This window comes from Schistocerca serialis, chromosome 3 (assembly GCF_023864345.2).
Source record: "Schistocerca serialis cubense isolate TAMUIC-IGC-003099 chromosome 3, iqSchSeri2.2, whole genome shotgun sequence".
NCBI classification, from domain to species: domain Eukaryota; kingdom Metazoa; phylum Arthropoda; class Insecta; order Orthoptera; family Acrididae; genus Schistocerca; species Schistocerca serialis.
The window spans coordinates 893,566,539-893,584,941 of record NC_064640.1 but is presented as its reverse complement, the minus strand read 5'-3'; the positions used below and the strand labels follow the sequence as shown (position 1 = coordinate 893,584,941).

Here is an 18,403-nt window from a genome sequence, read left to right as displayed (position 1 = left end):
ACCTGAACATGCGATACAGCAGGCCCAGATGAGTATAAAAATATGAAACATTTCTGTCAAACCATACTACAATGTCCTAAAAGTCTTTACCAGCTGGGAGGAACTGGAGGTCTAACACTATGTGAGATTCTTGCTGAAGAGATGTAATGGCTAGTTTAATTCCAGGCTTTGGGTGATGGAAACCAGCAACATGAAAGTGTCAGAGGCCAGTTACTCCACTCACTGCCAGATGGAAGTTTCTGCCCATTTCTGTAGTTGACACGATTGGATTCTCAATGATAGTATCTAAAATGACTTAATCTTGGCCCCTGGCAGTTACTTTGAGATTTTTTGTTTTTTGGCAAGCGTAAAGACTATACTATTAATATTCTATACTATTAATTCATAGACAACATACACACGCACACACACACTCTACTAACACAACTCACACATGACCACTGTTTCTAGCATCTGGAGCCAGTCGCCAGAGACTGTGGTCGCGTGTGTGTGTGTGTGTGTGTGTGTGTGTTTATTTTTGACAAAGGCCTTCTTGGTTGAAAGTTAACTTTCTGTCAGTCTTTTCGTTGTGCCTTTCTGCGACTCGGCATCTCTGCTATATTGTGAGCAGCAACTATCCTTTTCATTATACTGTTACATTCTTTATATCGACAGTAGGTCAGTGGTCACAATGTTCTGGCTGATCAGGGTATTTTATCCATAGGTACATACCTGGACATTCACATCTACCATAATGATAACAACTGGCATAACTATTCTTAGACATAACAACATTATTAAAAGCCCAGGTAAATACAATATGACATATTTAGCAGGTCAAGAGGGGGTGCAGGGGTGTTTGGACCTAACGACTGTCATTCATAAGGTGTGTGTGTGTGTGTGTGTGTGTGTGTGTGTGTGTGTGTGTGTGTGTGTGTGTGCGTGTGGACAGGGGACCAGTGGGAGACAGGTGGAATGGTGACAGTATGACTATAACCACAGGCAACCTGGCCTTAACGTAAAAAGGAAAGGGTCAGATAGGATTTAATATCAATTTCATGGTACAGCACAGAAAATCTAAAAGTGGATAGCTGATCATTCGCTCTGTTATCCTCCCAAATAGGAGTCCAGTGTCTTAATCAATGTGCCCCTTTGCTTGGTGAGGCTATATTATACTGTCTACTACATTGTGCCACAGATCCCCCCCCCCCCCCCCAGCAGAAATTTAGGATGCCACTAAAATCACACTCTACAACTATATAATTAGCTGCAAGATAAGATTTTCTGTATATCGAGGCATTGTGGCTGTCATAAATAGCTATCTGACAGATTCATGCATCGCACAAGTTCCGTATGTCTACTCGTACTAAAATCGAAGAGTTATAAAATTAAACAGAGAGATATTTGATAAGAAATTAAAGAAAAGACTACTCTGTACCGTTTGATACAAAACAGTGATCATGAAAATTGGTATCCTATTATTTTTGCTGATTGGGTTTCCTCTACTACCCATAATGCTCCAAGCAAATCCGTGAAGAAAAAGTGTCACAGGTGTTTGTTAAGAAATGCTGATCAGTTGATCTATCACACTACTATAAACAGATAGGTTTCAAGAAAAAAATTAGACATGCATACCTGAGAACTTAATCTGTTGACTTAAAGAAAGCAAAATATCAAAGTGATTTCAACTGTGATTATACCCCTGAAGATAACAGTGCAGGTATTAAAAGTAATCCTAGCAGGAGAAAGCTCATTAATGAAGTACACACACTTTGGAAGCTGTCCTGTCCAAAATTTCTTGATAGCTTACCATTAAGCCGCATTTTCAAAATCCCAAGCTTAGTCAGAGGTCCACTGACAACTTTGCCAATAGGCACAATGCTAAGTAAAGCTTGGAAAATTATAAGCATTATTATTCCAACAGCCACTTGAGGAATCAGTACAAGCTGCATTTGAAACAATACTTCAAATTTTGTTGGGTCCGGTACCTGATAGACAATGAAAAGAGCAAGTTAATGAATTTATATACAATTACAAAGACATTGCTCAAAATGCAACAAGGTAATCCCTTTGCAAGTGCTCCCTGCTAAACCCCTAAAATATTTACAAAGTATTATATAATGTAAAAGACTTATTATGTGCACATCACATCTGGATTTTTCAACTATTTTAGTTACTAATTCATAAAAATCAGTATATAAATCTTGCACCTTATACATCAGACACATGTTTACAATTGATACTACTGTTTTCAAAATGTAACACAGAAAAGGAAATAATCACATGAAAAACTAAAAAAAGTTATGAGGGTAAGCTTAGAATATAAAAATAGAACTGAAGAGTGAAAAACCAAGAAAGCTTCATCAAGTAATAGTATAAAGGTACTGGGAGACTGACACACTGACCAACATTATGCATGCCTGGATAGCTCAGCTGATATAAGAACAACCAAAGAAAGGCAAGGGATCAGGTTTGAGTCAGTCAGGTCCACTGTCATAATCTGACAGGAATTCCAAACATGAGAAAGCTTATTTATTTACATCAATGTTCATTAGAAAAATGTGATTTCAAATCCAGTATTATTTCCTTTACACAGTGATTAAGAGATGTACTTTCTTGACAATGATGTACTTTTCCTATCGTCTGATTTTCTTAAACAGTATGACTCTTGGCGTGTCTGCTTCAAGAATAGCATAGCACAAGAAATCCACAACCATGCTGTTCAGTGTAGCAGATACACAGTTTGTTAATCTGGCATTTGGAAAATACTACAAAAAGTGCTATTATTTGTTTACTGAAATTTTCAACCAATCAAAACTTCCACAGGGGAGTATTACTGAAATCCGTGTAACTATAAAGTACACAGCTGGCCATGAAACTTTCTACAGGTGTGTACAAGCACTTGAAACTTGTGTTGAACAAGCACAGTCAACACATGTAGTTGCAAACTGAAATAAACTGGAAATGATTTGTAGTTTGAGTCTGAAGTAAGGTCTCTCCAAATCAAAGGGTCTGTCACGAGGAAAAGCTTGAACACCACTCCTCATGCTATTATGCAGCAGCAATACCTTAATTATCTGAGCTTGTAGAGTCATTCTTCGAGTAAACTGCAAGCAGTGTAAGCAGAGAGTACATTAAAAAAGCCCCAATAACACATCATGCAGATATCAAGTCACAAGACAACAAAAGTTCAAGTCTATCAGTGGCAATAAACAAGATGTCCCAACTACACATGAAGAAGAGATGACTGGCACACAGTACTCGTTGTGTGTTAAGTAATATCCACTATGTTAATCCAGTAGTGAAATAAAGTTATAGATCACTAAATGTCTGCCAGACAGAGTTGGTCATCTTGGTTTTTGGAATCATCTGTAAGCTTGGAGCTGCTGTGTCACACTTATAGTCCAGTGAAACTGTCAGAAAAAAAAGCCTGTACCTTGCAAAAGGTGGGGTAGAAGATTTTTTTTTAACTCTTTCATATTGTTGGAAAGGTTAGAAAACCAAGTTTTGCCAACAACATTTCTCTTGGGAAAACTTTCTGCAGTCAAAAAACTTCGAAAATTTTGGACTTTTTTCAGTTCTTTCAAAATATCTCAGTTTCATTTGCTCCTATTGCTATGAAGTCTATTTTCTTTTTTAAAGAGCACAAAATTCTCTACAAATTTGATTTTTTTCTCTACAAATTTGATTCCCCTCCCCCCTCCCAGTATCTAACACGCTACAGCACGTCAAAAAATACCAATTTTTCAAATTTCGAGCAAAGTGGCAAATTACCTAATTTTTGAACACTGTTATTTCAGTTTCTATTTGTGTAGTATAAACATATTACTCATCATGTTATTCATTCGAATTTACCATCTCACTCTGCTGCAGGGCCAGGACAAACAGCATCATATTCAGTAGCTACGAACACATTCACGTCGGATTGCGTGAAGTTTATTTGTGTAACAATATGTAATACGACTGTATGCAGGTGCCGTACATTTTCTACACTTGATTGACGTTAATGATCAGTTATAAGAAAAAGTATTTAGGAATTGTTCTTTAGCGGACAAAAGCGCATTTCTTCTTTGGCGGGCGGAAGGCGATTATCTGTGGTGATTGTTCACAGTGCCCTGACAGCTATTAGCACACAACAATAAGGGTCCTACAGTTTGGAGTCGCTTCCATTCAGTTGTGGTGCTGAAAATGAGTACGACTGACATGAATTTGTGATTCATTTGCGAAAAAATGAATACTGCCTCAGGCATGGATGTGTGTGATGTCATTAGGTTAGTTAGGTTTAAGTAGCTCTAAGTTCTAGGGGACTGATGACCTCAGAAGTTAAGTCCCATAGTGCTCAGAGCCATTTGAACCATTTTTTGCGAAAAAACTGTGGTGAGTGGTGGACGCAATGTGAAAAAGAAAGGACTGAGCACACTTATCGATTGTAGTGCTAAACACAGGGAGTCTGCTCACACCCGTTTTTTGAAAACGCTCAGTAAGTGATGGTGCATGAAGCATGCTACAAGAAGTACATTAATGAGAGAATGATAGCAGCTAGCCTTCAACATCCTCAGGAACCAACAGGCGTGCTACATTGGTCGCAGGAAAAAGGTCAGTTCAATTTCAAAGAGAAATGCTTCTTATGTGCAAAAGGGAATTTTGGTAACTTTTTAACCAAGCAGTTAAGATTGCCATATGCCAAACGAAATTTTGTTTACAAAGTAATGAAATTGGAAGTGCAATCGACAGTATTAGAACAGGCTAAACGACATGCTGATTAATTTGGTCAACAAGTGATAGAGCGGATTCAAAATGTAAATGATTTGGTTGCTGCAGATGGGTGGTACCACAGATTTTGCTACAAAAAGTTCTTTCACCGTGTTTCAGCTACTGGACAGAAACGAGGTTACAGACCTGCAACACAAGTAGATGAAGGCATCGAGGCTATATCTGCCTACCTGGAAACCAATACGAAAGAATATCAGTTTTCTATGGACGATCTGTTAGAGCAAATACCCACATCACCTTGTCCTGATATTCGAACTGTCAAGTCTCGCCTTTTCCAGAAATATGGTGACGATGTGGTGGTAGCTGAAACAGCTTCAAAGCCAGCAGTCGTATGTTTCAAGAATGTTGGGCACCAACTACTCAGTGAAAATTGGTACACCAAAAGAAATTCAGATCCTCAGCAAGAAAGACTACGAATCGTCAAAGCAGCTGCAAATATCATATTAGATTATATAAGATCAGTAGTGTACGATGTAAAACAGTACCCTCCCTCTGATAATTTTTTATGAGATGTAGAGTCTGTCATACCAGAATCTGTAAGATTGCTCTTTGAAACTATAATTTTGAAACACAAGCGGTCTCCCAGAAAATGGGGGAAAATATGTGTTTCTCTTGCTCATGCACTCATAAGTGCTGCGAGGCCATGTTCATTTATTTCATCATTTTTGACTGCTATTAGTGCATACTTGTACCAGAAGTTTGGCTCAAAACATCTCATCCAGGTTTTGTCTTCCCTTGGCTTTGCAGCATCTTATACGGAAGCTGCCCTATTGGAAGTGTCTTCAATCCTTCAGCTTGACAACGAAGGGACGCATTTTGCCAATTTGTGTTTGATAATGCCGATTTCAATGTAAACACCCTAGATGGAACTGGTACTCTTCATGCAATAGGAGGTATAATGTGTGTTACTCCTCATGATGCATTGCTTCCTCAGAAAAATATTAAAAAGTTGAATCACCATCCCTCAGCTCAACTTGTTAGTGAAGCCAGAAAAAATGACATACAGGCATTCCACAGAACACAAGTTGGAGGGCTGAAGGCTATAAAAATTGAAGATTTGGACATAATTGCTCCTGCAAAAGGTGAGATGGTAATCTCAACAGCGGAAATTACGTGGTTATATTGTAAATGGTCTCAGAATGCAGTTGTTTCAGGATGGAATGGTTACATGCAACGCTCGACGGCAGGCAAAGAATATGAACGTTCTAAAATAAAGTGTCTTCCATTTCTTAATTCATCACCAAGCCATTATGACGCCATATATACTGCTCTGATGACAGCTAGAGATGCATGTAAAAGACATAATCAGACTACATGCTTTGTCACATTTGAGCAGCCGCTGTATTGGAAGGAAAGGGATATTGTGGAGATTGACCTTCCTGAATTACATAATGTGGAGGTCCAACTTGGAGGTTTCCATTTCCTTATGTCGTTCATGGGATGTATCGGTATGATCATGGGTGGAAGTGGATTGAAGGACTTATTTGGTGTAATATTCACTGAAAACAGCGTTGAATAGATTTTGTCAGGACATGCATATTCCACGGCTGTGCGAGCACATTTATTGTGTCACCTTGCTTTGGTCTGTCAAGTGTGGGATCACATTGAGCTAACAGAAGATGAACGTGGGATATTGAATGACTTGTCTTCTCCTTGTGGTGAGTCAGAACTGTCAGTTGGCCAGGATACCAGTGTTCTCGGGGAACAAGTCATAAAAAATTTTGTAACTGCCCTGAAAATGATTGAAAGTAAGAGACCCACAGCAAAATTATGGGTTCAGTACTAAAAGATGGTCACTCTCATGAAACAATTTATTGAAGCGGATCGATCAAGCAATTGGAAACTTCATCTTGAAAGCATGCGAAAAATGCTCCCCTACTTCCATTCAGCTGGACATTTTATGTATGCTAAAAGTGGCCACCTCTACTTACAGGATATGTTGAGACTCGAGGAAAAAATGGATTTATCAGAATATGAGAAGTTCACACCGAAAGGACATTTTACAATCCGGCGATCAGAAAAGTATTGGACAGGGGTTGCTTCTGACATGACTATAGAACAAACATTGATGAGAACCATGAAGAGTTCTGGAGGACTTACTTCTGGCCGAGGAATTACGGATAGTGTATTAACCAGATGGACATTGGGTATGATTCACATGCAGAACATTTGTGAAGAAATTGAGTCGTATTGCGAAGTGAGCGCAGTAACATCAGACCAGCATGTAGATGCAAGAAGTTGTCGCATCGAACAAGATGGCATAGACTTGCGTAAGCTGCGTGATTGGTTTTCAGTGCACCCTCCCTTTCCTGAAAGTGATTTTATAACGTCTATCAGCAGTGGTGTTGTCGGAACGGAGGATGTTAATTGTCATATGTGTCACAAAGAGGGGGGAAAAAAGCATGAGAAGAATAGTTGGTGACAATTTCCACGATGTAAAGTTCCGTAGAAAAGATAAAAGTTGTGACTCTCCTTTCTGCATTCAATTCTGTAAAAGCTGGGAGCACTAAAATTACTCCTGTTGATCCTTTAACTCTTTTCCAAAGGATGTGTTTAATGAAACAAAGTGAAGAAGAGTTAAAAGCCTTTCTGAAATATGAACTTGCTCCTTACCCAATGTCCCTATTCTCAGAAAAAGGCATGCGAAAAGGAACAAAATCTTCATTCTACAATGCCTTCGTTCCAGTGGAAGATGTGAAGTTAGGTGGACCGGGTAAATTTTTTGTCATTGATGGAGAGTACCTTATCTACAAAGTAACTTAGACTCGAAATGTTTGCTTCAAGTCAATAGCCCAAAGCTATGTTTCTTACCTGCAATGTCATTTTGGATCTCAATTTGCTATTGTATTTGATGGGTATCCATGTGAGGGAGACAAATGTAGCACAAAGAGTGCTGAGAGAATTCGTAGGTCCAAAAAACATTCTTCGATTGACGTTGTGGTTGAATAAGAGATGGTGAACCAAGTCCCTCAGGACAAGTTCTTGTACAATGAATGACGCAAGATTCGTTTGATCACACTTCTTAAAAAGGAATTTCTGGAGTGTAGCATTGAAGTGCACCAGGCGCAAGAAGATGCTGATGTTATGATTGTAACATCTGTCATTTCAAGAACCAAAGATTTTGGAAGTGTTGTCATTGTAGGAGATGATGTTGACCTGCTTGTGCTCATGACCGGTTTGGGGCAAGGCACTGAAAACTCATTTTTCTTAAAGCCAGGAAGGGGAAATGCAGAAGACAAGTGGTTTTCCACTGCATCTTACAAGTTTGACAGTGAATATATTCTGTTCACTCACACTTTTAGCGGATGTGATACAACATCCGCTTTTTTGGTCAAGGAAACATTAAGTGCTGCAATATTGTTGCGAAAAATGAACACCCAACCTCAGCGCTTTGCACGTTCAATAAACCACATGCTACCCGTGAAGAAATAATAACAGCAGGAGAACAGATTACTATCGCATTTTATAGTGGAGGTGTCAGCAGTTCCCACACACTAGACCATTTGCGGTACCAGCTATTCGCCAAGTCTGCCACAAAAAGCAAACTGAATCTTGCACGGTTGCCACCTACACAAGATGCTGCACAACATCATTCATTGCGGACTTACCAACAACTCCAAAGTTGGATGGGAAACTGGAAACCTCCTGAGAAATGGGGCTGGAATCACAGTGTTCACAGTCCAATGTCCGTTATAATGAGCCAAGATATAGCACCTGAAGCACTTCTTCACATTGTTTCATGCTCATGCAAGCTGAACTGTGGCAGAGCGTGTGCCTGCAGAAAAGCGGGTTTGAAATGTTCTTCAATTTGCAATAAATGTATTGGGGTCAACTGCGAAAACGTGCCAAAATTTTTATATGAAGACAGTGAAGATGATGTTATGGAGGATGTCGAGGAAACCGCTGATGAAATCAACAAACTTGCTGAGGCTGACTCGCTGTTTAAAGAAGAGGTCAATCTGGGATCAACTCTATGTACAGACCCTGAATCTGTAACTCAAGGAATTTCTGGTGAAACTGAGGAACCTGGCCCATCAAAACGTTGAAGTGATGCTCACAAGTGCGCTAAAGTGCGATATTACAAGTATTACATACCCAGAACTGTCAACATTTTTTAGTAACTGACAATTCATTTTAATTGTAATAAAGCTATTTATTTTTAATGTCAACTGTGTGGCTTTTATACACAAGAATAATTACCTACCTAATTAGGTTGGCTATTGCAGCTAATAATAGTTCAGTATCCTGAGACAATTTATTTTCTTTGTGTGTGTGTGTGTGTGTGTGTGTGTGTGTGTGTGTGTGTGTGTCTTAATGATGTATTTTTATATTTATAGTTTTACAAATACCAGGGCCGAGGTGGCCCATAGTGAACTTCAGGCAGTGATGTAAGAATGACAATAGATGGGTGCTCGGCAATCCTCATGTTGCATACAGAGAAATTGAATACCTGAAAGTGAGGTGGTAAATTCCAACATATAACATGATGTATAATGTATTTATACTACACAAACAGAAACTGAAAAAAGTGTTCAAAAATAAGCTATCTTGCCACCATGCTCAAAATTTGAATAATTGGTATTTTTTGAGGCACTGTAGCGCCTTAGATATTGGGAGTAGAAACAAAATGGCAAGAATCAAATTTGTAGAGAATTTTGTGCTCTTTAAAAAAGGAAATAGACGTTAAAGCGATAGGAGCAAAAAAACTGAGGTATTATGAAAAAACTGAAAAAAGTCCGAAATTTTCCAAGTTTTTTGACTGCAGAAAGTTTTCCCAAGCGAAATTTTGTTGGTAAAACTCTGTTTTCTAATCTTTCCAACCATATGAACGAGTTGAAAAAATAAACTCTTCTATCCCACCTTTTGCAAGGTATATCTGCTATCTGACTGGACTATTATGGCCACAAGGTATGATGGGGTAAGAGCCAGTGATAGGCATTTGGCACAGTGAGCCTGTAAGTATCCATTGTGTTCGAAAGACTCCTTGATAATCAAGTGCTGTTTGTCACAGTGCTATGATGATCAAGGACATTCTACAAAAGTTAACAGAGATGTACATTCTACTGGACAACCCCAGAGTAAGCGAGCACGTTTCTAGTTGGTATATATTCAAGCTAGTAGTTGTTTAATTTTATTAGGAATGTGTGTCATTTAATGTCAGATGAATGAGATGCCAAAACCAATGTTACCGGATTTTCCTGAAGTCTTCCTTGTTCAGTCTTACAATCATATGAAATGAGAGCACCTAAGTTCACTTTCACTTCTGTTATAGTTAGTGAGCAGTGGTGAGCTACAAAAATAAAAACTGATGCTTACTGTCTTATTTAAGTTACCTCAGTCCCATATTAAGCTAAAGAAAATAATTTCCTCCACTTAATAGACAAGAAAGTACTTTATAAATTGAGTATGAGTACAGAAGACAAAAATTTGGCTGCTAGTCACATGCTAAACGAACACAAAGTGTGGCTATTTTCTGACTCTATGATGTCTGTAAGCAAGAGGGGAAGAAAATTCAAAGATGATACTATTATGATGATGAAATAATGTATTCATTAAATGTGTACTTATCATGCATGCAGTTTTCACTGCAGATAAGTTATTATGACACTACTCTGATTTCCCTTCCACTATGAGTTTGCTTGAGTCACCTCAGTTATGAGCTCTTGTAATCTGGTCACGAGTTACCAGCACCCCCTTCCCAAACAGTTGCTAAGATCACCAGTAACAAGCAAGCTTCATGCGAAATGCTGACTGAAGCTTCTGCCAGATATTATGTTCAACACTGTCTCCTGGAGTAGCAGCTCCTTTGCTGTTTTCCCACTGTACCTCTCCCGCATGATTTAATTTTGAACAACAAAGGACTTGCATTCAATGGAATAATAGTAGCTCAACACAATATCCGGTCTGGAGTGCCACAGGGTGTTGTTTGCAAGTCTGCCTGATAAATATCGATGGATATCTCACTTCAATGTTCCGGTAGATATTCCAATACACAGCCCTGTGTCACCCTAGAAGTATAGCAATGCCACTAATCCATGGCTGCAGGTTCACAAGCATAAACAGTTTTGCATTACCTGCAACAGAAACAATTCTTTATTCCTCTTTCTACAGCTGCTATAATACCATTTAAAAAATTATTTTTGTGATGAGATTTTGCGCACTACTGAATTTTGAGTGTGTTTTGTGCCAGAAGTGATCTAGGGATTACATTTTATTTCCCTGAGACAATTAACACTGAATACTGCATTTTCCACTAACAGCAGTGTACAACCTACACCAGGCAGTTACAGGTCAAGTGCTTGCCCACGGGCAGCCAGGGGAGAGGTAGGGAAGGGTATACAAACAGCTCACTTGAAGGCAGTCAGGGATTCGGGTTGTTGCCAACATGATCATATGACTTGGCACTTGCAAACACTCATGCTCACGAAGAACAGTTTGAACAGCCTGACCTATACAGTTTTCTCAGACACATTCCAATGTTTTCAGTAGTTTCAAGTGTATACGAGAGAGTTCATAGCTGCACCATAAGTAAAAACTGAAGCCTCAAGACCATTGTATGTACATACTACAACTACTGGTAGTGGTAGTTTCATTACCTTGGCTGTAGAATAGTGCCACGTATCTATCAATACAGTCATACATTACCATCTGTTACCCAGATAATAAAATGAACTGTGTTAGTTCCACACAATTCTACTTATTATATTATGAACAGTGTTCTAAAGATTTCTAATGCTAAAGTAACTATGTTCATTACTTTCACCTTCTCACATTTCCACTTTGCTGTCTCTAATACCAGAGACTGCCATTTTCTATCTAATTTCATAAAACCTAACCAAAAAGCAACTACCTCAAGCAATACTTAACAAACAAGCGAGCTAGATTATTTGATATAACTACAATTAAATTTTTAATTCATACTATAAGCTTAATTAGTTACAAACCAGGTCACCTCTGGAGCGATCTACAGCCTTTAATCTCTGTGCAAATACTTTCCCAATGCTATATTGCAAGAGATGTGCAAGAGCATTTGTTGTTTCAATGGGCAGAAGGGGATACATAAGATTGAAGGAGATGGAGGAACATCTTTAAGAAAGTGTGTCAAGCACTTGTGCAATACTCATTATAATAATTTGTAAGCGTATTGTTATGTTGGAGAGAAACTTCTGTATTGAAGAAAGTCTCCATAAAAAATAATAATTTATCTCTCTGATTCCTGACAATACCCCAATTTTTTAACCAATAATATGAATCTTGCCATTAACTGTTACATCCAAATGACAAAGGATCATTATTATGAGTGAAACATCTTTAGATATTGCAAAAGTTACCACACCTCCTGCAGGAAGAATTGTCAATCATCATTTCTTCTTAGGTTCTGTAAGAATTCAAGGAATTACTCATGAAAAATGTAACAAACTGAATGAATTCTATATAAATCTGCTGAGACATTTTATTTGCTGTTTCCTAGTTAAAGAATTTTATGAATTATTAACATAGAGAGAGGAAATAATTGTAGTCTTACATGTTCAACCAGCCTGATTTGACTCTTGCAGAATATACAGGATCTGCAACGACTTTATAAATCAACCAAGTTCAAGTTTTTCCAAGGCAAATACTATTTAGCCAAGAAAACTTGGGAAACAAGTCAAAGTAAACCAATAAAAACTTTGCCAGCTTACATCTCACTCCTTTTATATTAATTTATGGGCACTATTGATGCTCCATGAACATGAACACTAGACTGAGAAATTTATAACATTAAGTTACAGCATCATGCCCAAATAAAACGTCATCTTTTCTGTATTGTTGCTGGGGCACTGCATCTTTTTGGCATAATTACAAGACAAGTCTTGTCTAAGTGGATTGATGGGCAGAACTTAAGGATGAAAGTCACTTTCACATTATGTGTCGCTACCAAATAAACTAGCTTGATGAAACTTGGACCACAGAAAGAACTGCTATAGCGTAGCACAGAAGGTAACAGAATGAAACATGCAATGAGATGAACAGGAATGACGCTTTTATTCAAAGACAATAATTATCCTGAAGTCATTGTGATTTATGATGGTTGTCTGGACATTACAAAGGGCTGGACATACTTCTTAATGGAGTGTACCTCACTAAAGCCCAGATTTCTAAGTAAAACACATCATTTTTTTCCACACATTGAGGAATAAGCAGAAAGGCTATACTTCATAAGACACACTTAGATAAGCAGTTTTAACTATGTCTGTCTGGGCTTTTTCTGCTTATTTTGCAAGTAAATGTTTCTGCTTATTTGTTTTATCATTTTTAATAAAAAGAGCATATTTCACTGAAAACTGTGATTTTTAAAATGCTTATATGACTCCTAGCAATCATTTATCAATCAGTTATTATCTTTTTTAACGGTTTATAAAAATTAACTTCGGTCAAATATGTAAAGAAGAAATTCTCAGGTACAGCTAGGATGATGTGAAATAACACTGCAAGGAGAAAAACATGCTGCAATTAGGTAGATGAGTCATCACTTCATCAGTCAGTTACTGTATTGACATGATGAGAATGGCACATGTGGTGAATCCCTGAGTTCCAAGCTGCAGTGTCTCATGCAACACTCATTGGTTTCAGTGTGCACGATTGCTTGCTGTTATAAGTAGGGAATGCCATTCACAAAAACCTTTCAATCAGCATTCTTACGCAAATATGTAAACACGTCTGGAAGAAATATTTTCAGTGACGACAACAGTGTCTTAATATGTTTTCTGCAGGAAAAGAGTGTATCTAGAAAGAACAAATATGACATTGTGCAGCAAATTAATATCAGGTGACCTGAGGGGAGGGTTAAGAATAAATCTAAGTTAAACCAGCAACTGATCAAAAACAATGTTGGTGAACAATCGAGTTATAGTGACATATTTTTCAAAGACTTGGGCTTAGCATTAGTGGGTTCCGACATTCAGTTGTGGAAACCGAATAATGTGAAACTTCATGTATTTTTCTAAAAATACATAAATAGGAGAGTATCAGACAAATTTACATAGTGCAAAAACTATACAGCACAATGTTTTAAAGAAGTGATTTGTAATATTCAAAATATGCTAAATCACAAAAACACACTGACGAAACCACAGATGCATTGGGACAGTTCATGCATAGTGCTGTAGTTGGTGCTATGAAAACAGGGAGCAGGTCACTTCTTAATATACAAATTCTCAACCAAGTAAATCACCCTACTGTTGCCAGATTTTTCAATGACATGATGTGATAGTGTACTGTTATTTGTCAGTGATGTTGCTCTGTATATCATTAAAGTGGGAACCAGATTAAAAATTCTTTACCCTAAATTAGTTCACCTGATGTGCCTTGCTTACAGTTTACATTGTATTGCTGAAATCATCAGAAGCCAGTATAATGATGTGGATCTTCTAGTTTCTAGTGTGAAGGCAGTGTTTGTCACGTCACCAATTAGAATTCAAAAATTTTGTGACCTCCTTGCAAATTTGGCTGTACCTCCTCGGCCAGTTTTAACTCAGTGAGGAACATGGTTACATGTTGTGTCTTATAAAATGCAACACTTCAGTGAAGCGAAAAGTGTATTGAATTTCCTAAATGTGGAAGGTACAGTCAGTTCTGCCACAGTCCAAGAATGTTTTACTAAAAACGGCATCCTAGAAAAGACACAGTGCATTCATAATCGTTTCTCCAAAATACCTCATATTTTAAGCAGTTGGAAGCCCAAAATAATTCCTTGGAACATTCACTTTTTCTGATAGACAAATGCTGCCAGAAACAACTGGAGTTGCAAAACTTGTGTTTGTGAAACTGAATCAGGCGCTAAGGGAAAAAATACATCTGGTTACAAAACATTGAGTCAAATTTTTAAAATCCTTTCTGGTGAAGAAACAAATATTGAAGAGGAATTTGCCAAAGAAGAGCTGTGGTACGTTTCACATGTATCTGAGACATCATACGATGCTGAAAGAAGATTTTCACTGTACAAATCATTCTTCACCAATAGATGCAGGATGGCACTGCATGCTCTGCAACATGCTCCTATGCTGGGCACAAAGCTGGGAGGGAATTCTTGTGGTAGGAAAGTTGACAATTGCTGGATGGTCATTGGTGCATGTGGACATGCTGCAATATGTATGCCAAACACATTCTACAAGTGCTCCATGGGATTTAAGTCGGGGGGGAACAGGCAGTCCAGTCCATTCACCGAATATCCTCTCTTCCACCTGCACAGTTCGATGTGGTCGCACATTGTCATTGATAAAAATGGAAGTCCGGATGAAATGTAGCCTGGAAAGATGCATGTGGGAAAGGTATACAGTGTCACAATAACACAGCTCTGTAGGTGTACCACGTTCAAAGATTTGAACATCAGTATGCTTGTGGAACCTTATGTCTCCCCATACTGTAACACCTGGACCACCAAAATGATCATGTTTGACAGTTTTCCTGGGTGCATTACGTATTCTCAACTCTTGTCATATGAGGGCATGTAATGCACCCAGGAACACTGTCGAGCATGATTGTTGTGGTGGTCCAGATGTTATGGTGTGGTGGAGGGAAATGTTACACGAGTGTACTGACCTCCATATCTTTGAACATGGTATACTCACCAGTAAACTTCATTGTGACACTGTACTTCTTCCCCATGTACTTCTTTTCATAGGTGCATTCATCTATGACTTCATTTTTATGGATGACAATGAGCTATCACATCAAACTGTGCAGGTGGAAGCAGCTCTAGGAATGAGAGGATATTCGTGGCAAATGTACTGGCCTGGCCTCCCTCCTCCTGAACTTAAATAACATTGAGCAAAAGTGGGATGATGCATTGCATCATGTCCACTGGCATCAATAACCATCCAGCAGTTGTCAACCATGCTGGTGGAGGAATGGTACACTCTACACAGTACATAACTCGCATTGACTTCAGCGTAATTATTCTCTTGAATAAAATTGTCATTTCTGTTCGTCTCATTAGGTACTATCCAATGTCAGTTCTTTCTATGTACAGCCCAAGCTTCATCAAGCTATGTTACTTGGCAGTGATACGGCATGTGAAAGTTACTTTTCTCCTTAAATTTTGCACACCACTGTAGATTAGAAAAGAAAATAATCAAAGCATAGAATTAAAAGAGGAATGAGAACAATGCTTTAACAAATGGCACCTCCACCTTCAAAGAAATCTTTGGGCCTGTTATCACATATGAATGTTCACTTCAAAACGGGGAAAAAAATTATTTAGAGTTTGTGTATTTTACCTTCCACAAAATTAACAGCTTTTAGACAACTCCATACAAATAGTAACCATGTTTCCAATAAGCCATGGATAACTCTTATCCCAACTGAAATGACACAATATCACAAACATACTGATGCATATTCTATATACACAATTAACAAATTATGAGCATGGTACAAAAAGACTCTTCAAACATATGATACCATGATTTTGAGTTTGCGGTCTAACAGTAAAATAATATGTAATGGTCCTCCCCAGGCCTCAAAACTTAGCTTTCTCTTCACCACAGATTACATTAATGATATTACACAGTAGACCAATTTCTGCGGAATCTGTTAAACAGATATCACCTGACTGTCATTATGAGGAAATTAACTATTAGCATCTGAAATTAACTATTAGCATCTGAAATTAAGTTCTCATTGGACATTAGCAAATTATGTACATAGTAATTAAGCAACATAAACTGGCAACAGTACAAGTCCCTAGCAATATGCTGTCCCCATTTTACTTTGAGGACAATGGAGACCCTTTGTGACACAAACACCATTACACAGTGGAAATAGCTGGAAACCACAATCATCCATCACCATCACCCTTCAACTCACAACTAAGAGAAAATGATCCAGTATTCCAAGAAGTGTGGCTCAACATCACTGAGGCCCAATGATCTTGAGAATCAAGCAAGTACTCTCATAACCAAGAAGTCTTTATCAAGCCAATCAAACCACACTGATTCATTTCAGAACTAATGGTGTGGTGCATTTGTCACCTGTAGGGCGCTGTAGATGAACGAAGTGCATATGATCTACCAGCAAATCCCTGAATGAGAGGGAGGTGGAAAATAATGAGGGTGATATATTTGGGATCCAATTCATTTCCATGCAAATATTATCTCTATGAGAATAGCACAATTTCTGTTGGCAAGTGTGACCTATTTATTGTCCACCCCACCCCCCAAAAATGATTTATGACACACTTTTACCAATAAGTACAAATAACCTTTTTCCACGCTTCAAACTGCAAATGGCAGTTTTCTCATACCAAATTAACCTTTGTGCTCGTGACATAGACACTTTTGTACCCCATATTAAGTTGGCATTTCCATATGGTATGCAGGCAGACTTTTGTTGTATGGCATTGAACTGAAATTCATGAAATTTCCTTGACTGATCAACAAGGAAACAATAATTACAAATTTACAAAATGGCTCTGAGTACTATGCGACTTAACTGCTGAGGTCATCAGACCCCTAGAACTTAGAACTACTTAAACCTAACTAACCTAAGGACAACACACATTTCCATGGCCGAAGCAGGATTCGAACCTGCGACCGTAGCGGTCGCGCGGTTCCAGACTGTAGCGCCTAGAACCGCTCAGCCTCTTCAGCCAGCTATCAAATTTACATTTCAACATCAAGCCTTTCATTATATTTAATAAGTTGCATTCAAAGTTCACAGTTAAAGAGTTGATTTTGCTAACGAATAGCTCAATTATGAATTAAAATAAAAAATAAAAAACTGATGAGTCCTGCAGAGCTGCCACCTTGTAGGAGAAGAAATTAAGATTCATTAACATAACCATAGAGTATTAGCAGTGTGATCTTTAACTATGTCTTTTTCAAACTGTTAGCTGCAAAATAGGACTTTTAAGGATTCAGTTTCTGTAACCAAAGGTTTCAGAGCATTTATCTTTATGTCTTATGCTGTACAACAGCACATAGATCAAGGGAAGATGACTTCTGGTAAGAGAGAATATACTGCTCACTACATTTATATGTAGTACTTACCAAATTAAAACAAAACAAACTCAAGACATATAAAGGCAGTAACAAAATCAGCAACAAAGTACCAAGTCTTCCTCCAAATTCCATAGGATATTTATTCAGATACTTTTTTTCATTATCTTTCACGTTCTCGGTAGCAAGTGTAGAATCTGTAAGAGAATCACATATAGTGTTAATAGATGTTCACTTCTGGGTGGCAGCCCACACAATAACCTTTAGAGTAACAAAAACAGATTTCATGTATTTAATACATACTCTGTAAAACAGTCACTTGATGGGTAAGAAGGAATAACTGATTTACTTGATATCAATGAAAAATAATCTGAGATCAAAAAGTAAGTTGAATGGTACAATATATATGTAATGCAACTTAAGTAGTGAGGCAAAATTACACCATGGACTAAACCAGTCATGTACTGTAAATAACTTAAGTCAAATCACTTTGTTAATTTTTAAGTGCTCATGTCACATGAAGTCCTGTTCATTGTGTTCACCACACAAAAACATTTTTATTAAAACTGTGTATCACATTTTGTTCGAAATCAGAGATTTTTTTTCCAGCAATGTATGCAATGTAAAAATTTTCTAGACACATTAAAATTGTTTTCTTGAACCCACATCTGTAA

General features: G+C 37.9%; 1 protein-coding gene and 1 long non-coding RNA gene across 7 annotated transcripts in view; one reads left to right on the top strand and one right to left on the bottom strand.

The window, feature by feature from the left end:
• The window catches only part of LOC126471137 (delta(14)-sterol reductase LBR-like), an 887,948-nt gene that overhangs the window by 514,058 nt on the left and 355,487 nt on the right, over positions 1–18,403 (bottom strand). For 2 of the 3 annotated variants that reach the window (XM_050099228.1, XM_050099230.1), the window contains 2 exons: positions 17,781–17,926; positions 1,790–1,967 (listed from right to left, as the gene is read on the bottom strand). The exons of the other annotated variant lie outside the window; for it this stretch is intronic. In XM_050099228.1, coding sequence (XP_049955185.1) covers positions 1,790–1,967; positions 17,781–17,926 — 324 coding nt within the window. The remainder of the gene's footprint in view (positions 1–1,789; positions 1,968–17,780; positions 17,927–18,403) is intronic. 3 annotated transcript variants of the gene reach the window in all.
• Positions 1–18,403, top strand: part of LOC126471143 (uncharacterized) — a 611,803-nt gene that overhangs the window by 524,637 nt on the left and 68,763 nt on the right. The gene's annotated exons all lie outside the window — the stretch shown is intronic.